The sequence below is a fragment of the Lontra canadensis genome, unplaced genomic scaffold (assembly GCF_010015895.1).
Source record: "Lontra canadensis isolate GAN:19392208 unplaced genomic scaffold, GSC_riverotter_1.0 scaffold2, whole genome shotgun sequence".
Classification (NCBI taxonomy): Eukaryota; Metazoa; Chordata; class Mammalia; order Carnivora; family Mustelidae; genus Lontra; species Lontra canadensis.
Window position 1 is genome coordinate 20,165,134 of NW_022630996.1, and position 22,850 is coordinate 20,187,983.

At 35.5% G+C, this 22,850-nt stretch overlaps 1 protein-coding gene across 2 annotated transcripts in view; it reads left to right on the plus strand.

Annotated features, from left to right (window-relative positions):
* Window positions 1-13,537, plus strand: part of WASL (WASP like actin nucleation promoting factor) — a 65,241-nt gene extending 51,704 nt beyond the window's left edge. The window contains exons 8-11 of one of the 2 annotated variants that reach the window (XM_032870150.1): window positions 263-416; window positions 4,987-5,507; window positions 9,187-9,295; window positions 11,829-13,537. In XM_032870150.1, coding sequence (XP_032726041.1) covers window positions 263-416; window positions 4,987-5,507; window positions 9,187-9,295; window positions 11,829-11,890 — 846 coding nt within the window. In that variant the 3' untranslated portion in view covers window positions 11,891-13,537. The remainder of the gene's footprint in view (window positions 1-262; window positions 417-4,986; window positions 5,508-9,186; window positions 9,296-11,828) is intronic. The other variant, XM_032870160.1, reaches the window with a different exon arrangement.
* The last annotated feature ends 9,313 nt before the right edge of the window (window positions 13,538-22,850 follow it).

The following is a 22,850-nucleotide window of genomic DNA, read 5'->3' on the forward strand; positions in this document are numbered from 1 at the left end:
AATGGGTTAGTAAAGCTCTAATGAGATGCCTTCTTTTTGAAGAGAGAACAAAAAAAAAGAAAATTTTATTTTTTTATCTTTTCTATTTCTTTTAAATAAGAAAGTTTCATTGGCTTATAAATAATCTAACCATGTTAAAAAGTATATAAATTTAAAATAATTTCATAATGGGCACAGGTGAAAACTAAATTTCAATTTGATTATGCTTAATTTTAGAAATTGGGATAGATTTTATAGTTAACAGTTACTTTATATGTTATAGCTGAATAATTTGGATCCAGAATTGAAGAATCTTTTCGATATGTGTGGAATCTCAGAGGCACAACTGAAAGACCGAGAAACATCAAAAGTTATATATGACTTCATTGAAAAAACAGGAGGTGTAGAAGCTGTTAAAAATGAACTAAGAAGGCAAGGTAACTTTTTTCTTCTACTCAGGCATTCTAATCTTTTTTTCCTTGTGAATCTTTTGAGGTCAGTTTCCTGGAAACAACTACACACATTCATATGAACTTTCCATAAACAGAATATTTGAAATTATAAATTAAGTAGCTTGGCCTGGCTGCTTTGCATTATTTTGATATAACTTAATAATTTGATAAGGTTTTTCTTATTAAAAAGTCTTCTTTGCCACCTTATTCATTTGGGCTTGCTTCTTCCTAGTTTTTGTGTACTCCAGTTAAAGTATTCTTCTGAGGAATTTAACTGTCATTTTAAATTTGATATTTGACTTATCTGTATCTTTTTCACTACTGATATTCATTCAGTCTTTCATTCATTCATATATTCGTAAACATTATTATGTCTGCACTCATTTCAACTCAGGATATTTAGGTGTAAATAAGCAGTTTCTATCCTCGGAAATCTTACAGTCTAGTGTGGAAACAGATACTTAACAAGTATACAGTCAATAATTGCTATTGTAGAAACATAGTGTTAGTTTTAATGAAACTCATATGCTAATTTATTTTTTGAAAAAACTGTATTTCCAGATTCTCTGGATTTTTGATAAAAACATCTTGGACATAGCACCGTTTTTGTTTTTAAATGCTCCCAGAGTAATTCACATTTACTAGTATTATGTTCCTTGACTCTCTTTTTGTCCACTGTTACCACACACTTTGGCTTTATTCTATCGGATGTCGCCTGCCATCTCTCTGAGCTCTCTGAATTTATAAGTTTATGAATCACTCTTGACATTTACTAGGCCATCCATGCATCTGCCTTCACACCTGAATTCCTTTGGAAGAGCTGACTATATTAATTTGATTGGGTTTGGTTTTTAAAATTTGTTGTGATTGCTCTTTATTCTAGCTGCTTTTAAAGCATCAAATTAGGCAAAGTCTTTCCTCAGTTGAATTACCTAAAACAAAACAATATACAGGCATTAAAAAACATGCTTTGGGAACAAGTTTAAATTCTTGTCATACTCAAGAACCTAACTCCCAGTGTGGAATCTTTTAGACACCAAAGAATGATTTTTTAGAAGGTAAATTTGTTCAAAGGAAGAATAAAAAAACTAATGACTTACTAAGGAAATGTTTTCCAGGGAGAACATATATGTGTTCAAAAGTATAAAAAAATTACAGCAGCTTATGAAGTTGTCTTAAAAATATATTTTGTTAAAAAAAAATATATATATATATATATATATATAAAATCTACTGAATCTAATCTCTTGAAATTTGTTTTTCAAAATTATATAATCAGGTTTTTAAAAGTAGTAGACTTGTGATTTCCAACATATTTTTTGTGTGTCTATGCAATTGTTCAAAGGCCATTAACTCAATAATCTGTGTAGGTCCACCACAATGGAGTGGTATGTATGTGGGATGTCATTTGACCCAGTGCTTTAAATTATGCATGCTTTGATATGTTTATTGTCAAAGAAGCTGGAGTTCATTTATCCTGCTTCCAAATCTAACATTAGTAAGATTATTTGCCCTCTACTCAAACTAATTGATTTCTGTATGAGTCTGAGCTCATATTTCATCTATACTTTAGATGATTGTAATGAAATTCTGTGGATATTTTAAAAATACCTCTTACCCATAGCACCACTGTTTTTTTTGTTGCTTATTATACTTATTCCTAATGATTGCTTTTCACACTTGGTGTTATTTCAGTAACCTATATAAAATATACAATATTATATATATTATATATATATAAATTGGGTCAGGGAGGGGCTACTTAATATAAATACACACACATCTCTATAAATGCCTACTCTGGGAGTTGTCAGTATTCCCATAAATTTAATATAATTTAATATAAATACACACACAGCTCTATACATGCCTACTCTGGGAGTTGTCATTATTCCCATAAATTTAAATTTGTCTTGAATAATATTTTTCTGTTGCTTTACTTTGATGAGAGTGCATTTAATGTAGTTATATTTCTATTGCTTTATATTTTTTGCTTATAATACCTATAAATGTCAAGTACCTAGAGATTAGTTATCTATTACTCTTAATGTTGATCTGCAATAATAATAATTCTTAAGTATATGAGCTTTTTTTGTAGTATAACCTCAAGACAAGTTTCTGTAAATGCCAGTTTTTCTTCCTTTTTAACTAAACTGATAGTAAGAAGTTTTATTTGTTGTGACTTTTGTCATAACTTTGACTTTATTTCTTTTTTAGAACTCTAGGAACTATTGTCATTCTGATTCTGGTATTTGAGTTTTGCAAGTCTCTAGACCATCAGATTTTCTCTTGATGTGTGTGGTATCTGCTTAACAGGCATATTTGTGCATGGAAACATTCTAACTCCCAGTGTGCCCATTCCTCTCTTTTTTTAATTCTTTCACATTTTTACATTGGGATATGGCATGTTTTTTACATACTTAGTTTTATGTAGAAATAATATGGACTATAAAAAAATAGGAAGTTGGTAATAGAGATTTTCCTCATAAAAATATAGAGACATTTCCAGTCACTTTTCAAGATCATAGAAATGCTGAACTTCTGCTGTACCCAAACTGGATGCAGTTAATAATTTACTCACAATCAATTAAGGCTTCCCTTTCCCCTTGGCAATGACTTAACTGTTCCAATGAATAATAGCTAGAGTACAAATTACTCCAATAAAGGTACTTACCTACAAGTTCGAAAGAACTTTTATTCTCTCTACTGAAGAAGTGCATCATTTTACATATAAAAAATTGTGGATTCAGAGTGCTCAGTGAGACCATGAGAAATGATTTACTAGTACTTTTTATAGTAGAATGAGGTGGATATTTTCCTCTTGATTAACAAACAACTAGATCATAACTCTTTGAAATATAAACCTCAGAGTGATTAAAATTGCTGGAAGGATTTGATGTACTTACTGTCTCTATTCTCTGTGATAGCTGACATATAAGTGGGGTAACTCTACCATTTGCAGATATATTTTCACCTTTAAAAGTTTGAATGCGGGTGCCTAGGTGGCTTAGTGGGTTAAAGCCTCTGCCTTTGGCTCAGGTCATGATCCCAGAGTCCTGGGATCAAGCCACGGCATCGGGCATCGGGTTCTCTGCTCAGCAGGGAGTCTCTTTCCCCCCCCACCCCGCCCCCTGCCTGCCTCTCCGCCTGCTTGTCATCTCTGTTTGTCAAATAAATAAATAAAATCTTAATTTAAAAAAAAATAAAATAAAATAAAGTTTGAATGCAAGGAGACAATACCCTATGAGTATTGGTCTTTCTGCATATTTTATTTAATATTTATATATGGTAGCCTATTTCCCATGATCCTCCCAAATTGGAAGATTCCATTTTATCTCTTTTGAAATGAGGGTTCCCCCCCATCCCCGGTATCATTGTATTGTTGAACATCGAAAGGTGCTTGTTGTTATTTGTAGTTAGGGTTGGCATTAGTATTTCATAAGATTATAGAACTGTCCATCAATGAGATAGTTTATATCAGTAAATACAAATAGTTTTTATGAATTCTAGGATTTCTCTACTTCTAAAAATAGTGAATTTTTCTCTCCAGTCTCTAAATGAATGGAGAAGTGATGAAGTTCATTATTATGTAAATTTGTTTATACTATTGGTGAAATCATGCCTTCAGAAATGTAATAAATGTGTATTTTGAATTTGTTTCTTTGTTATATCTTACACTTTTACTTAAGTAGAAAAAGAATATGAATATCATTAATACCAAAATAGTTTTAGTATTTTATTAACAACTTTTGTTCAGTTTTTCAGAATAGAAATTCTAGTTAATTTAACTGAGCCACCCAGGTGCCCCAAGAAATTCTCAGTTAATTTATTAATAGTTAGTTGTGTCTTCTGAATAAGTAGTTGAATATTTCACCTGAGCAAGCCTTCCTTACTGCCATCACTAGAATTTTTATTGACCATCTTAGAGAAATATGGAATATTACATATATTATTATATATTATAGCATACATGTTTTAATATATTCTATATTCTTTAGAAAGTAAAGACATTATAAAATATAAATGTAAGGTGGCAAGGTTTAAATTTTAAAAGAAAAAGTATTCAATTTGGGTTTAGCTCAGATTAACTTGAGTAAACGGGGATAGGTTATGCTACGCCAGCTATATAATTCTGAATGTAAATTAATTTTATAAAGTAACTAAATAAACTCAATTCTTTAAAGAAGGAAGGTATCCATTAATTTTTATTAAAATGTTAAATAATGCTAATTGACCAAAGTGTTTAATTCTGTTGTGATATTTTTGTTATTATATAAGAAAGTGTGTATTCCCAAAGTGATGCTGATTCCTAAAAACTAAATTCAACAGCTTTAGCTAATATTTTTCAAGAAACAGCAAGAAGGTGATCTTGAGTGTTCCCCAATAGAACGATAAGATAGCATCTGTGCTCGCATACCTTTGTAAAATAAAATAACAGAGATGAGGCCTTTTTTTTCTTGTGTCATTCTTTTTAATGTCTGTCGAAGTAAGTTTGTTTTCAGTATGATGTTTGTGGGGGAAAAGCATGCTGTCTTTCTTCTGTTTTTTATTTCAGCACCACCTCCTCCACCACCATCCAGGGGAGGGCCGCCTCCTCCTCCCCCACCTCCACATAGCTCAGGCCCTCCGCCCCCTCCTGCCCGGGGGAGAGGCGCTCCTCCTCCGCCGCCGTCAAGAGCTCCCACAGCTGCACCTCCACCACCGCCTCCGTCCAGGCCAGGTGTAGGAGTCCCTCCACCGCCACCAAATAGGATGTACCCGCCTCCACCTCCAGCCCTTCCCTCATCTGCACCGGCAGGGCCTCCGCCACCACCTCCACCTCTGTCGTTGGCGGGGTCCGCGGCGCCACCCCCGCCACCGCCACCTCCACCTCCACCGGGGCCGCCGCCTCCCCCTGGCCTCCCTTCTGATGGTGACCATCAAGTCCCAACTCCTGCGGGAAACAAAGCCGCTCTTTTAGATCAGATTAGAGAGGGTGCTCAGCTCAAAAAAGTGGAACAGAACAGTCGACCGGTGTCCTGCTCTGGACGGGATGCACTTTTAGACCAGATACGACAGGGTATTCAGCTGAAATCTGTGAGTAAGCCGTTCTTTTCTGTTTAGACTATGTCAGAATGGAATTTTAAAGTCATTTATAAGACAACTTGGAAAGTCTTTATTTCACTCTTTGCACTTTGTCTTGGTATTCATATTTTAACCCTTTTTTCCTGTTATTTTTAGATACTGTAAAACACACACATTTATACCTATCCCAGTGTAACCCATACTTCTGAAAATGAAATATCACCCCAGAGAGTTCCCTCATGCCTCTTTCCAGTTAGTCCCCCTCTCAGAAAAATCACTAATCTGATTTCTGTCACTGTAGATTAGTTTTGCCTCTTCTAGAACTTCATGTAAGTGGAGTATTACAACATGTTGGCTGTTATTCTAGACTTCACCTCTGAATAAAATTTACTTTAAATTTAAAGAAAAATCTTCAAACTATGGAGAAGTAACCCTACTTATAACCATTTATAATCACCTTGGTAAGTTCAAACCATTACCTTTATGAAAACTAAACTGTATTCTAAAGTTCCTGTGTTCTGAAATTTACATTAGTAGAGAATCTGACTCTGCAGAAAATGGACTCTTTCCATTTTTTTTTAAATTTTTTAAAGATTTTATTTATTTGAGAGAGAGAGTGAGAGAGAGCATGAGAGGGGAGAAGGTCAGAGGGAGAAGCAGACTCCCCATGGAGCTGGAAGCCCAATCTGGGACTTGATCCCAGGACTCCAGAATCATGACCTGAGCTGGAGGCAGTCGCTTAACCAGCTGAGCCACCCAGGTGCCCGATAATGGAAAGAGTTCTAATAGAATTTTGGATAGTGGTGATAGATAATTTTGGAATCTCTTTAATGGATGAGGCAGAAGTTGGCAACTTTTTTTTTCTTTTAAAGGACCACATAGTAAATATTTTAGGCTCACAGGCTATGTGGTCTCTGTCCCAAAAACTCAGTTTTACTGTTGTGCCACAAAAGCAGCAGTACTGATGATGCATAATTGAAGGGCATGATTGTGTTCTATAAAGCTTTATTGAGGGACATTGAAATTTGATTTTCATGTAATTCTTACATGTCACACATATTTTTCTTTTGATTTTCTTCCAGCCATTTAAAAATGTAAAACTCGTTTTTCACTTTAAAAGGTTCTACATAAATAAGACACACTAGATTTAGCCCATGGGCAATAGTTTGCTGACCCCTTTTCTAGAACCTAAACTGCTTGCATTTACGTACTTCTGATAGCACATGTAGTGTGTCAGTTCCAAAGGGAAACATTTGCTCTGTAGGGCTTCAGATGGTTAATGGATGGTAGATTTTTCTATGCAGTAAATAAAGATGAAAGAAGGGGTAATTGAAAATTATTTTGGGACATAGGGAATTAGGGTAACTTTCTAAATCTCCAAAGCTTTGGCTAGGAAGAGAATGATGGATAGGGAACACAGCTAACTGAATGAAAACATCTCAACATTGGTATAGCACAGTTTTAAAAACTCTCATCTTTACTATGTATCTAGAGCTTTTTCTTGCTACATGATCAACCTGTGAGCAGTCGTCTCTGCTCCCTCTCCCCCTTTAGCTTATACTAAAGGTTTCTCAGGAGCAGTTAAAGAATTTTAAACAGGTGTTAGTGGGAAGAATTAGTGTCAAAATGACCACAACTAAGGTGAATAACAGGTTTTAATGGAGTCATTTTCAAGCTTGTAGTTTAGAATCTGTGCCATCTCTGTGTCACTCATTCCCACATTTGCCACTCTTACTTTTTGTTTCTCTTTCATATTTCCTCTCTCTTCCACAATCAACTTTTGATTCTTTTTCAGTTGCTGATACTAATAAGGTGTTATTTTTAATGAATTAAATTGTGTCCTCTTTTCTTAATTTAAAAAGTTGCTGAATTAAATACCATATTTATTTTCCCCATCATTATGTCTTCCCATCCCATCCCAACTCTCTCCCTGCCCAAAAAAACCTTGTTAACTGATCTCTGCATTTCTTTTAGAGAAAAAAATGTGTTCTATTATAAGTGTAGGTCATCCTTACCCTAAATAATCACTTTAAAAAAATTAACTACAGACTACTATCCTAGAGTGCATAAGTCAGTGAATTATTAGCATGTTATATGTGTGATTTGAGTCCATAATTTTATTTCCTTTTTAAGAAACCTTTCTGTGGAAAAAAAAGAAGAAATCCTTTCTGTGGCTGAAATTTCTCTGTTTTTTTTTTTTTTAAACAATCTATATAAATCATTTATTCAGTGATGAAAATGACTAACATAAGATCACAGATTTACTTTAAAGAACTGGCAGTAAGGGTATAAGTATTCACTTACATATATTTTGAATTCCGTATTCATAGTACCTCAGACAGCAGCATGTCCAAGTCAGTGCTTTAGAAAACATGTTTACGGCAGTTTCGTGCTGCTGCCATGCTCCTGCGGTGTTTCCTGCCTCGTTTTACCAGATTGCTTAAAGGGAGTCTCTTTCTCCTTATTGCTGCTACAGTTCTTTGAGAGCCTCATGCTGACATTCAAAGCTCTGAAACTATTTCTGTTGTCTTTTTCATTTATGGTATTTCTATACCAGTAATAGTTAACATCTGGTCTCCAAAAACCTAAATACCAATGAATGAGTCAGTATCTTATGGGGAATTACTTTGAATATTTTTAAAAGAAAAAGATCTGTAAGTCCGGAAAGACAAGTAGTATTAGAAGAAGAATTGTTAAGACCAAAGGAAGACGTTTGCCCTAACAAAGTAATTTCTGGGGGGAAATGACTTAGAAATAAAGCAGCTGTGTGATTTCATTTTTAATTATACCAATATTCTACCTTTACATAGGTAATATAATTCCAGAGACAAATTAACAAAATCAGTATTTTGTATAAATGACTGCTCATTTTAGCCAAAGTACACTTAGGGAGGTACTTTCTAAATTTTTTTCCCCCTGAATCTCTACAGATTTCCTGTATTCTCTCTTTTTTAATGAGAATTGAAATCAGAGTATTTTGCATAGAAATTAGATTTTAATGAGACCCCTTGAGGTTGATTCCCCCCCCCCTTGAATGTAGTTTATACTAGATAGAAGTACTTCAGTTAGGGATAGTTGGTTGTCTTGTGAGATAGGTACATTTTGAAAGCTACCTAACTAATCTCTTTGCAGAGAAATATGCTATAAGAATGAAGGTTCATTTTGAGTCAAAATTATATATAATGTATAATTATATATATAGTATGTAAAGTTACAAAGCTTATTTGTAAAGCTGAGTTTTTGTAGGAGAGCAGAAGTCTCTTCAGTTGCTCTTAGGTATCTTAAGTGTCCTTTTCACCTAACACCTCTAGGAATCTGGATATTACTTAAGTTTTGTTAAAATAATGTTCCTTGATAATAGTTTCAAAGTTTCATCAACTAAGGCATTGTGTACTAGAATGAAAATGGACAGAAGTAATCCATCTGCCTGGGTAAGTATTACTTAGGGAAAGGTTTGTTATTCTAAATTTGGAAATGTGTTGATGGCTTTATACACTAGGGAGTATAAGAATAATTTTAAGGCAACCGTTACTTCTTAGTTAAACCTGTCCTGGGCTCATGTGCTCTTTTTTTTTTTTTTCCTTTTCTTTTTTTTTAAATAGGAAGTGATTCTAAAAAAGTAAGACTTTCTGGAGACAAAAATTTTTTACTAAAAATTTATTTCTAAATTTTGCTGACTTTGTTTTCCAAGGTATCTGATGGCCAAGAGTCTACACCACCAACACCTGCACCCACTTCAGGAATTGTGGGTGCATTAATGGAGGTGATGCAGAAAAGGAGCAAAGCCATTCATTCTTCAGGTATATTTACATGTACATATATATATTTAATTTTAATATTTGAAGTTCTATTTTCTTTTGATTTTATGATAGTCTTTGCTAGCTTTTCCTCTGCTCTTGAGTAACACCGATGTGGATTTTAGGGCCAATATTTAAAAGTTATTGCCACTGTGACTAGTCTGTCTGAAGCTTAATGGATTCCAGGACACCATATCCATAACCATAAATTAGAAGAACAGCTTCAGAAAAATAGCAATTTGATTTCCTATACTGAAAATACTAATAGAATGCCTGGCAAATCTCTAAATGAGGCTTGAGATTCTGGATCACATTGCTGTGACATAAGAAATTCAGGTTTTCCTGGTTTGTGAGAATCAGGGCTGAGAAATTGGGTTTTCTGGGATTTGCTAAAAAATCTTGAAGTTTTCTGTGTCCTCCTTTTTGTGATTTCCTGAAAGGTTTATGTGAAAAAAACTAGTCTCTATTCTGAGGCCATTATTAAAAGTGGCCACCATATAAGTGGGTATTACTTTCAAAAGAGAAAAAACAGTGGGTCTTGCTGATACAATGCTTGAGGTTTACTAAAGCTTCCTGGCATGATGTACCAGAATCAGATTTTTGTTCTTTTTGAATCTATTATTTACTCTCTGTGGACCTCAGTTTTCTTACTTGCTATGTGAAGAGAATTCATGAATCATGATCGACATGAAGAATAAATAAAATAATATGTAACTAACCAGCAGATTATCTAGCACATAGTAAGTACTCAAGAAATGTCATTTTTCTTCTCTTTATTTCTCTGTGAGGATGTGGCTATCTAGGATCTATTACCAATATTTATTTTCCTTAAATAGACATAATTATTCTCATACTGTGTGATAAAGAGAAAATAGGCTGTTTCATTCTGCAGATATTTATTGTGGAATTAAAAAAAAAAAAATCCCTGCCTCCATGGAGCATGCATTCTGGTGAAAGATAAACAGTAAACAAACTATGTTAGAAAAATATATAATATGTTAAGTGGTGATATGTACTAAGGACAAAAATTAAGCAGAAAAGGGAGATACAGGGACTTACAGGATGTGAGAGGGAAGTTCATTTTGAAATAAGATGAGGCCTAACTGAGGTGACATTTGAAAAAAGACCAGAAGGAGTTCAGGGAGTAAACCATATAGAAGATGGGGGGAAGTGTGTTCATTTGGGTGGAAAGACCAGCAAGTGCAAAGTCCCTGAGGTTGAGGAACACCAGTGAGGCCAGTATGGCTGAGTAAGGAAGGGAGGGGAAAGAACAGTAAGGTAATGAAGTAGGAGAGATAGTAGGAGGCCAGTGGTTAAGACTCTGGAGGCCATGAATATGATGGGAAGCCATGGAAGGCCCCTAGCAGAGGAATGGCAATGATCCAAGCAAGAGATAGCAAAGATTTGAATCAGATTGGTAGCACCACTGAGCTGGGGGTTGGATACTAGGTGTATTTTGACTGTGGAGATCCTTGAGTTTGCTGATGGATTAGGAGTGAGGATGGAAAAAAGAAAGGAGTGAAAGATGACTCCCAGGATTTTTGACTTGAGCATGAAAGGGGTAAAATTTTCATTAACAGAGTAGGATAAGATTTAGGAGGAACAGGTTTGAGAGGAAAGATCAGCAGTTTGGTTTTTGTAAATATTAAATTTGAGATACTTACTAAAAATTCAAATGTAGATGTTATGCATTTGGTTATGAGCCTGGAGTTGAGGGGCGAGGTCTGGACTGTTAAAATAAATTTGCATGTCATTAAAATAGGTGTGGTATTTAAAGTTACAGAATGGGATGGAATCATGAAGGAAGTGGATGTAAACAGAGAAGAGAAGGTGTAATAAGATCTGAAGGCTGGAGAGTACAGTATCTCAGAAGCCACATGAAGCGTTTGAAGTAGGATGGAGTGATGATCTGGTTTAGATCTGTGTGATCAGTCAAGAAAGTGAGAAAAGGAAATTGAGCTTTAGCTTTAGGAACAGTAGGTCATTGGTGACCTGGAAAGAGCAATGTCATTGGGTTCAGAAGAGAATAGGAGAGTAGGAAGGGAGGCTAGGTATTTGGTCTGCCTGCTCTGTTTCCTTGGTAGCTCAGTGTCCTCAGTGTCAATGAGTTTCCTGCCTATCACTGGAGTTGTACCTGGAATTGGTAGTAGAACAATCTGTCAGGTGTATTTTTTACAACTTTTCTTTAAAAATAGTCATTAAAGAGGCCTCTCTTGGATTTGAGATGTGTGAAAATTGAGAGACAAACCCAAATGTAGGTTTACATATAAACAAACACTGGTTGAAATTCTCTACATAGATACTAAGGAACTAGAACCCAAGTCTTCTGACTCCTGGTCTAATCTTCAACTGACCATTATACTCTTTAGATATATTTTATTTGATTCATTTTAAATTGTCTTTGTTACCAGATTTCTCCAGAATCGAATGGTTTTGTTTCAGAAGTTAAGTAATTGGAGAATTCATCCAAGAATCATGTAATGTTATTTTATTTATACATATATTTTGAATGTTTGCCTTGATGATTTTCTTTTAGATGAAGATGAAGATGAAGATGAGGAAGAAGATTTTGAGGATGATGATGAATGGGAAGACTGATCTATATATTATATATATATATATTTTTAAGGTGAAATACTAAACACTACTTTCTGTCTATGGATTCTGTAAAATTATCATGTAAATGTTCTACCAATTTGCTGTATATTTTTGTTGCCTTTTTTGCTTTTTTTTTAATTAATCTGTGCAATACCTCATTTAATCTGTAAAGGTTTGTCAAAATCCTCTACAAAGCTACTCCCTGTTATTGTGTGCAAGTTTACACCAGGATGCTCACTTAATTTGTGAATATTTTTCATTCCATCAACAAGGGAGTTTAAATATTATATGTGAGACTGACAAAAACCTTAATGTAATTTAGTTATAATGCCAGAAGGAAAACACTATTTTCATACCCTACTTTTTCTGTACCTAAATTTTCTTATTAAAATCTAGTATAGCACTACATTCTTTTTTAAGTGATACAGACCTTATTTAGCCCCTTCATTTTGAACACCATGCTACATGAATGTTGAAGCTGACACATTGCACAGTTCTCTAGACATCACTACACTGATGCAGTTTCTCAAGTTGTAGCAATATGCTCTGCATAATGTCACTACAGAGACACTAGTTGGGAAAATTAGTAACACACCTCTTAAAACAATATTGCCTGTTCTTGGACAGAAGTGGTATTTGGAGGCTGGAATCACAAGGAGACCTTGCATACCTGTACTTGACTGAGATTATTTTTATGCTATAGCAAATGTGGCAGGCTCTTTTTGGCAAAAATTTAAAAATATTTTTGGTATTACTCTTAAATAGTTAAGTTTTTGCAGTTCGGGGGATTTTAGGGGTAATACTCTACATAAACTGAAGGAGGCTATACATTATGGTTACTTCAGTATCTGGTTAAATGCACTATAAAAATCAGAACATTTCTAAAAATGTGGAATTATTTTTATTGTATAGTCTGTATGGATTGAGGTATTCAGAAATATCCACCATACAAATTGAATCTAGCTGGCAAAGGTAAACACTGTAATGCTGAACTAATTACACTATTTAAAATTTTTTTATATAATTTCTCAAGGTTTTTGTCAAATGTCAGGTGAAGGGTTACATTTTTCCTAAAATATTGGTGGCCCCAGTGTTATGTTTCTTGAACCACATAACTGAATGATAGATTCTTTTTTTTTAAATAAAACTTTACAACCTGCACATTTGTTATGTATGCTAAATGATGTGTTAAAATTAGGGTTTCCTTGCCTCTCTGCAGTACACTAATCTGCCTAAAGGTGGTTGTTTTCATATTTATAGTGCTAATTATCATACCTACCTACTTTAAATTTTAGGTAGAAAAACGATCTGATTTAAATACAGACACGTATTTTTCTCACATTGAGTCATATGCAGAATGTAGTTCCAAATGTATTTCAGTACTATAATCACAATATCCAACTAAAAATTAAGCTCTCTAGAATTGTACCGACCAAAATCTAGTATTGGCATGATCTTGACAGGCTGGACCTGCAAGATACAGCTTGAATTTTAACCATTTATCACATAATCTCTAGTGATCATGCATCTAGTTATCATAAGAAATAATTTAAAAGGTTTTGTTGCTGAAAGCAGTAAGTGGTGCAGTAAGATAGTTAAGTTATTCAAAGAATGTTACCTTTCTTGCAAGAGTAATTTAAACACAAGGGAAAGAGTCGACTTTTTGTTTCTTGCAAAAACAGTGCCCTCTGCTGCTAGAAACCTTTTTCTGCTTATTCTCATTTTTATCATGGCTTGCGCTCAGTGACGCTGAGTCTGGTGTGGATGAGGCTGAACAGCTATTAACCAATAGAGTTAGGAATTTGTGCAAATGGTAAATAGAACATTATAATTATTTTAAGTAATATTAAACATCCTTCTTTTTTTTTCATTTTGGCATTTTAAAAAACATTTTAAATATCCTAGAAATGTCTTTAAGGTAATGCCAACTTAAGATCTCTCTTAACTTTTGGCCAAGGAATTCAGGGTTTTCCAGCTAACTTCAGTGTGATAAGTATTATCAGGAGCTGCTCTGAGTAAAAGGATATCAATTCTTTGAGTTGGAAACAATTTTAAACAAAATTTGCCAAAGGTACTTGAGTTTATTTTTCTTGAAGAAAAGAAAAAAAGGCTTTCTGTTATTGTTATTGCACAAAGTCTAAATTACTTACTATTGGTTGAAACACAGCAGCTGTGGAGTTCAGTCCAGGCATGAAGACTAAACCCACTGTAGATGTAAAGGTTGCATGTTTCAGTCCTCCACCACCTGCACTGTGGGCAGCACTATTCCTGTGCGTTGTCTGAAAGCAGCTAAATGATTGTCTGATAGCCTTCGCATTTAACAAACTAGCATGAGGCTTTTTATATGCTATGTGATAGACAATTTCAGCTAGCCACGTATTGTATGTGTGAGATTCATAAAGACTTTTCAATCATTCATTTCCATTTATCAACTGAAATTTTGTTTAGTATGTGAATTTTTTTGAAATGTATAGTGATAGGATGTTGCACTGGTGGCAATTCATCATGGAGCATAATAAAATTAATTTGACCCAAATAGGCTAAAATACTGTGTTTTTCTTTATTGTGGAGAGATTAAAATGGATAAAAACAATTTTTTTGACTACAGACAGTAGCAAAGGGTACAGAACAGTGAATGACGATGGTTGAAGTTCTCAGCCGACTGCATGCCCTGAGAGAGTGTGCCATTAAATAAACACGGTGAGCAGAAAGAATGTTACACCCCGTTCCGCTGGGAAATGTGACAGCTGCTCAGCAGCTCCCTGGAAGCCACAGAACATTCACATTGCAAGGTCAAACTGGAGCTCTTGGCATTCCAGAAACGTTGCGGTTCCCTAAAATCAGAATGATACTGCAGTTTACTGGTCATTTCAGTAAGCCAGATACAGGAGTTCATGTGGGACTTAAGTAGTTCTTAATCAATGGTATCAAAGATGGTTCTTTAAACAGGAACCTCCGTTTTGATAAATAGAATTTTCTGTGCTGCTGACTTTGGCACAAGTGGGTGTCTGAAGATTAAACCGAGTTATGGAATCTAGTGTGTAGGATGCTACAAAATGCCTTCTAAGAGCTTTAGCCAAATTTAAACATTTCAATAATATGTTCCATTAAAAAATTGTTTCTGTTGTACAGATGTGAACACTTAAGAATGTATTAACCAAACTTAGAAAAAAATTTTTTTGTGATACAAATGCCTCCGAATTGCTCTTGTCACATTATATTTATCTAATCAAAGGAGAAATTCCTGAAATAACTTACTGTCCTTTAGAAATGGAGTTCTTAAAGGACAAGTGTAGACATAAGGTCTATTTATATACAATAGAAAATTCTTTAATGGGAAAGAAAAGAGAAATTTTTGCTTTGCACACTTATTTTATTGACATTTTTATATCTTACCTCCAAAATACAGCATTCTCTTATAATCTCTTGGTCTTTCATTGATGGATTTTTTTTTAAACCTTTGCTTTTTAGTTACGCCACTAGGAAAAGGTATAGTATATGGGCTCTTATGAATATGATGGGGAACATACTTTGCAGTTAGTGCTAAGACTGTTTACATGTGATACATGTATCCTCATTACATGAAGGAGTCTGTTGAAAATTTTGGCTTTATAAGAAAATGTCTACATAAATTAACCATAGCTTTTTTTTTTTTTTTTTTTTAATCTACATCAGTGGTCATCCTAACTATTGATGCAGTATTTAATTTTACTCAAGTCCAGTGTAAATTTAAACTGGTTTGTACCACCATCAGAACTAACAAAATGTGAATAGCACACAATTATTTTGAGTAAAATTTAACAGATGGTAGCCTATAGGTGAGTTGTTTTTAGGTATTTGTGTATTGGGAAATTTCTAGTAAATTTGAGGTCCCTTAATTTTTTTTAGCAACCACAAAATATTTTTATACTTATTTTAGTAAAGGTTTTCTTTAAATTTTCTATTCTAGAGGAAATTCCATTTTAACAGTATTAAGTTACATTACAGAACTGGAAGTTCCAGGTGTCATATTGACATCACTTTCTGTCTTGATGGGCATGTCTTGACCTAAATTCAGTTTTATCTTGGTTACGACTAGATGTGTGAGGATTTTCATCCAAGCCCAAGTCTAAGAATTTTTAAACATCAATATCACCATATTTAAACAATTGTTTATTAGGACTAAATAGGTGGTGGACATTAAAATATAATTGCAGTAAGGTAGATCCCCTCCCTCTTTACATCTAAAATGCTTATTTCACAGTGGAAAGACTGCTGCAGATCATCAAGTTCCATCAAGACAACCCTCATCGGAGTGGTAGAGGGGCTCACCTGAGTTCTGTTAGAAGGAGCTAAGACAAGAATTCAGCCTTGACTACTAGTTCAGTTGCATCTTTATGCACCATAATGCTGTTTTATCCTTGTTTTCTGTATTTTTCATAAATTACCAATAAATTGCTGACTTAATTTTGCCTCTGAAAGATTTATGGCTATAAATTTCACTATTTCTCACTTGTCATATGGGTGTTGATAGAAGCCACCGGCATCCTGTTCTCATCTCTGCCTGGGAGAGCTGGCTTGCTTTGAGGACCCGGCCTCTGACTCTGAAGCATGTGATCGTATTTTGGCTCAGTGACGGCAGACACCCTACATTGTCCAAGCAGTCGGTCATCACAGGACACTCTTGTCATTTAGTGCTGGGTTAAAATAAAATTGAGCTTTATAATCTACATCCACATTATTTTTGTTAGTTTCCTATAGATACAAAGAGCATTGCCTTTATTTAGATGTAAGTATTTCGTAAGCCCTTAACACTCAACTTGCCTGACAGAAAATCATTTTGAGAATATATTAATCTTTCTGTATAATTTTCAGGCAACAGCTGCACTGTCAATTTAACGACCGGGAGTTCTTCCAGGAGGACAAGGACAAACCAAACACTTTAAATCCAACTTCCTGGTTTTCTTATCAGTGAGAGAGGGGAGATTCTAATTTAGTGGCTTGTATTTCACCCTTACTGGAAAAGATGCAGGAGAATAAAGCTTGTATTCCAGTGTTGGTGGTGTTGAAAGAAAGAAATTAAGTGAAAGGAAAAGGCATCGTCAGATCCAGTTAACTACAGGGAAACAAAGCTGTTCATAATGTCTCAATTCTGTAGTAATCTGTTAAGAGAAGCTAGTTCCTTAAATCAGCTTTTGAGCCTAAACAGAAACAACTTCTATTTATTTATTTACTTTTTTAGTTAGGGTGGGAGTCTAAGGAGATAGAGAATAGAAAGGAGAATATGTGTTTGCAAGCAGATTTGTGTTTTAAGATTGGGATTGGGAGAATATTCAGAAAGTAATATTTAAGTATGTTAAAATCCCCATTTTGAAGGGTGATGACTAGTTGAGCAGAAGCTGATGAAATCAGGTATTTGGTTTATGTTTTGCTTACTAAGCAAGGATGTAGGGGTACTTGGGTGGCTCAGTTGGTTAAGCATCAGACCCTTGATTTTGGCTCACGTCATGATTTCAGGGTCGTGGAATGGAGCCCTTCCTCGGGCTCTCAGCATGGAATCTGCTTGAGATTCTCTCGCACGCGCTCTCTCTCTCTCTCTCTCTTTCCCTCTGCCCCTCCCCCTTCATGTGTCCTCTTTCTCGTTCTCTCTCTTCCTAAAGTAAAATCTTTCTTAAAATTTTTAAAAATTCTAAAAAAATAAAAAGGTTATAAATGTAGAGAGGCCAGCTTCTTTATTGTATAGTCGACTAAAAATCTATACCAGTCCTTTCAGATTTTTTTTAACTTTGCTGTGGATACTTGACAAAGGTTGTGATGTATTTAACATGAACAGTTAAGTAATTATGAGGGAGTCTGATTTAGTAAGTGTAGTCCTAGCACTGCAACCATTTTCTTCCCAAGCCATGGGTAAATGGAGCATTTTATGATTCTATTTAAGTGACCTTGCTTTGTCCCTGATTGAATGCTTGGATGCTGTTGAACATGTTTGTAAGGATCTGCTGCCTAAAAATGTCTAGAAAGTTTGAGTTGATTCTGAGCCAAATGATTGCTTTGGGTCCACATAGCCACCATGCCTGGGTCAGTCTGATGTGGTTTATATCTTGAGACTGTGTGCGGAAAGCTCTGTGAGTCCTTGAGCCAGCTCAGCATCCTCCTGTTACTTTCCATTTACATTACTTGGTTTTCCAGAACAATAGAAAACCTGCTTTGATGGGAAGTCATTGTGTTATTTTTTATAGATGCTTCTTCCTTTCCCAACGCTTTAAGCATTAAGCCAAGCATCATGCCTCTGAGAAGATGGGCAGGGAGAAACAAGTACGTTGTGCATTTGAGTTCAGTCCTGACTCTGTTGAGCTTGCTTCTCTTATCATTATGGACGGTTGAATTCAAATGGGATTTGGTGGGTCATTGGAAAAGATAGGATAACTTGTAGGGGGGAAACATGTTTGTATTCTTTCCACCGCATGGCCGGTTAACACTCAGAGGTAGCATTTTCTTTGTATCTGGGTCTTGGTTTGTGATGTGTGGTCAGTTAGAATTGCAGTAATGACTCCACACACAAAACAGCTTGACATAATAAAGCAAGTATCTTTCAACACTTGGAAGCCATTGCTCTATCTTCATGTTGACAAGATACGCCACAAAATTGAGGATAGGGATGGGCAGTGTGAAAACTATGAAGGAACTTTTTCAGAGTTTTTCCCAAAAAAGCTTCCAAATATACAAGTTTTTTTTAAATATTACTAGGAACTGGTGGCTAAAGCAAGAAGGAATGGAAATGTAAGGAAATGTTCTCCTGTATGCAGTTCCCGAGGCTTCAAAAATTCCGACTTCTTATTTTTGGACCAACTAGGTGAGTGCACTTAGATGCGGGTGTTATTATCCTAATGTCCTGTACTTAACCAAACTACTTAAAATGAATTATTGTTACTGTAAATTGGAAGTAGGCCCCAGAAAAAAACAAATCTGTTGTCCTGTACTAACATATCTCTAGATCAGGAAAATAGAAATTCATGTGGCCACATAATGCCAAGACCCACTGAGAAGTCAGGCTCCCCACTTCCCCTGCCAGCTTGGTAACAGGTAGTTTATTAAATCGCCTTGTTGTAGTTTGAATAGAAGTTTGAATAGAAGGTTTGCTCATGACCCATCATGAAAGAATGGCTGAAAGGCATCCATCAGTGAAACAGGAAAGGAGGCTGGAAAAAACCTTGACACTGAACGCTGGTGATACTCTTGTGTGGCAACCTGTGTGAGCCCCTTCCAAGCCTGTCTCAAAATACAAGCTCTGCTCTAGCAGGTCACTGGAGATGGGGCGTTGGCGCCACTTATGTTATTTAAGAAACTGTCTTTGTGTTAGGGGGCATGAGCAGGAACATTTATGTATATTGATGTATTCAGAATGTAGTCTCAGAACCACCCTGATCTGCGGAAATTGGAAACAACTTGCCCAGGTACGAGGATGAGGACTTAGTGCACAAGCACTTGACTGGCTCCATTTAGATTGAGAAAGAGCATTTGAGTCATAGGTCATGATTCTTAAAAAGTTTACATTAATGCACTCAGTCTCTAATGAAAAAATCTGGGGGGAAACAAAAAAATAAGGAAAAGATTTTATATTTGTAATCATTACCCACAAGACTGGCAGTGGATCAAAAGGTAAAAACTTAGGCTAGTTTCAAGATTTGCCAACTAATGGCTGCTGAAAACAGGAGTGTTAATACCAGTCTACTGGATAATTTATAAATATGGCAAGCGTTTAAATAAGTCACTAATGTAATCTAGGAAATATACATATATCCTTTAGGGGTTATCAATGCTAAGTCAGGATTTCTGCATGGCTGGTTTTTCTCTTAAAATGGGGGAAAAGGAGCAACCTTTAGGGATGGCACTTTGGGCATGCAGGCTCTCAATATCCAACATACTGTTCATTGAAAAGTGGGTGCTGGCAACATGTAGACTGTGATCTATTTCTTAAAATAATGGGCCTGAATTAATGTGACCTTGACAATGCTATTAACTGACTTACCAGAGCTCTTCTGGCAAATCTTTTGGAGAAGGAAAAGTGATATTGTGTAAAGTTCAAAATATGGAAAATTTTTTCTCAAGTCGTTTGGTTTCCAGACTTAAATTCCAATTGGCAGTTTTTCACAGCATCTCCCCCAAAGATAGAAACTATTGCACCATGTTGAATAGGAAATCAGAAGAAACAACAGGTTTCAGAAAATTATGGGGATTGCTTTCCTGTCTAAGTTACTGTTTCTCTTGAAAGCATTGTCCCCTTAAATCACTCTCCAGGATTACTCTTTCTCTTAATAAGGTAGCAATAACTTCCCTTGTGCTTATCCCTCCTAGAAATTATCTAATACCATTTTTTGTTGTATGGTTCCTGTCATTCCCTTCTACTTTCTTCCCCCATCACAGAAATGAACAGTAACTGTCAGGTAATTAAGAGGGCTGGGAATATAAAATGCTCAGGAGAGGATCGGGTTCGCATATGTATTCTTGAAACTTTCGAGTTGATACTGGGAAGTAGCACAGTGAAGATCCCATGGACTTCATGTAAGTAATAGGAAGAAATACTGGCAATACATTTACCAACCTGTACCAGTGTTTTTGGGTTTGTTTTGGTTGGGTTTTTGTTTGTTTGTTTGTTTGTTTTCACTTTTTTAAAAAAATTAAGTTTTAATTTAAATTATAGTATAGCTACAAGTGTTTTTCTAATAAACACTTTTCCCAGAGGGCACAGTCAGTACCTTCCCAATTAATTTGCAATTCCCAAAGTGTCCACTGATCTCTGACTTCTTCAGGGAGACACTCCCAACCCTGTCTCCCTTCTGCAGGGGAAACTGTAATGTGGACACTCAGCCAGTTTCAGACTGGGCTACTTTTTGATGATAATGATGAAGCCATTTAAGGGGTCTTCAAAGCCCCATGGCCATGCATACTCCATGACCATTTACTTTTCCTTTGAGGAAAGTAGTATTTGAAAGTATCCATTTTAATACTAGCCAGTATTTATTAGAGCACTTATTAACATGCAGTTGGACACTACATGAAATATTTTACATGAGGAACTTGTCACAATTTTTCAGCCAAGGCAAATAAAACAGGTTAAACAATTTGCACAAAGTTAGATAGTTGATATCTGACAGAGCTGAGCTTCAGACTTAGGTCTGTCTTAATACAGAGGATGTGCCTTTAACCACTACAATTCCCTGTCTCCCAGGTGCATTAAGTCATCAGTGATAGTCTGGGTAAAAAATAAAAATACTACTCCAACAGCTTTACTTCAAATGTAGAAGGCTTGGGATTGTTCTGCTTATGTACTTGCAAAGGCCCAAAGGGAAATTCTGTCATTCTCTGTTTTCCAGAAAAAAAAAAAAAAAAAGTTCGACAGGAAAATAAGTTATAATCATGCAGCTGAACCAGCAGCCACTGAAGCAAGCCAAGGCCCAAGGCAAGTTGTGAGATTAGTACAGGCTCATATTTTGGGAGTATTCAGTGAATAGAATATAGTATTTTTATAATTTGTCTTTGGTTTGCTCATCCCCAACCCCCACTTCCCCTCCATCAGCGTTAAAGTTTTTTTTCCCCCATTTGAAATATTGGATTAGGTAACTAACATGTTTGAGTAATCCCAAATGTGTAATAAATGATGACACAAGAATTTATTTGGAATTACCTCAGAGTCCTCTCTCTAAACTCGAAGTAATCTCTGCCAGTGTGTCTCCTTTCCTTAAGCATTTTCCATTTATTTCATATTTTTATCCCCCCAATGGGGACTTTTAATTTATGAATATCATATGTGGAGACAAAATTGGATTTGTTTTGCCTATTTTTTTTTTTGCTTATGTTTAAAAAATTCACTTTTCTTTAAAACCGACATTGACCACTAATAGCCTCTGAGGTAAAAGCATAATTATCTATCCTAACAAGTCAAGATTCCTGTTCATCTTCCTGTGAGTGTCTCTGAAAAGAGTCCCAAAAAATTTCTTGGCTGCATTGAGAGAAAAATAAATGAGGGTGTTAGTATTACCTTGCTCTTCCTGAATGTGATATTTTCAGCTTTCTGCCGGTCTCCTGGGTAGGCTCCACAACTCCCAGCTGGTACCATGTGGGCAAAAAGTAAAGCCGGAGAAGACTAAAGTGTAACTTTTAAAAAGACAATCATAAATATATATAAAATACATGTACTTTTCCCTCTGACTCCTCCTTCCAAATTCCAAAAACTGTTTCCAAAAAAATGTCCTTTAATTTTCCCACTTTTGTTGAAGAGTTTGTAAAGAGTTCCTCTGAGCCACCATTTGTTGGATTATGTTCACATGGATGCACTGGTTTTTAATCTGGGGTGCTGCCCCCACCCTGCACTACCCTCCCCCCAACTGGCTTGAAAAGGATTTAATACAGGATAAATTCAGGGAGGTCAACTTGCAAACTGAACTGAGCCTGACTTTTGATCACCTGTTTCTGTGTTTTTGTGACAGTGATCACTCAGATGGGTCACCTGAGATTCCATTCAGGAAGAGAGAAAGTTTAACAGTTTGTGCTAGTGTCAACACTAGTTTGACCACAGAATGGTATGTTTTTCCGTTACATGTCTAATTTTTAAAAATTCAAAATATATAACCCCACAAAAGTTGTGTTGTTAGGAATCTATTCAATTTGTAATAAAGCTTATATAGCTAATTACACAATGTTTCAATCTGGAACAAGTGATTAGTTGTCTGAAAATTAGCGCAGCATAGCTAATAAACAAAGAGATTATGTATCCAAGTAAAAACTTCCACTTTAAAGTGCAAATTTGTCCTAAGGGTTTTAAAGATCAGACTAATTTTCCCTCAGGATCATCATTTAGAGAACGGGACTTTGATTTTCCAGTTGTCAGTCTCTGACTTGCTCAAATGCTGTCCTGACCATAGCTTGCATAGCCACTCCTGAAGATCGCCTGACCTCTGCTCCCAGACCACACACAGAAAAA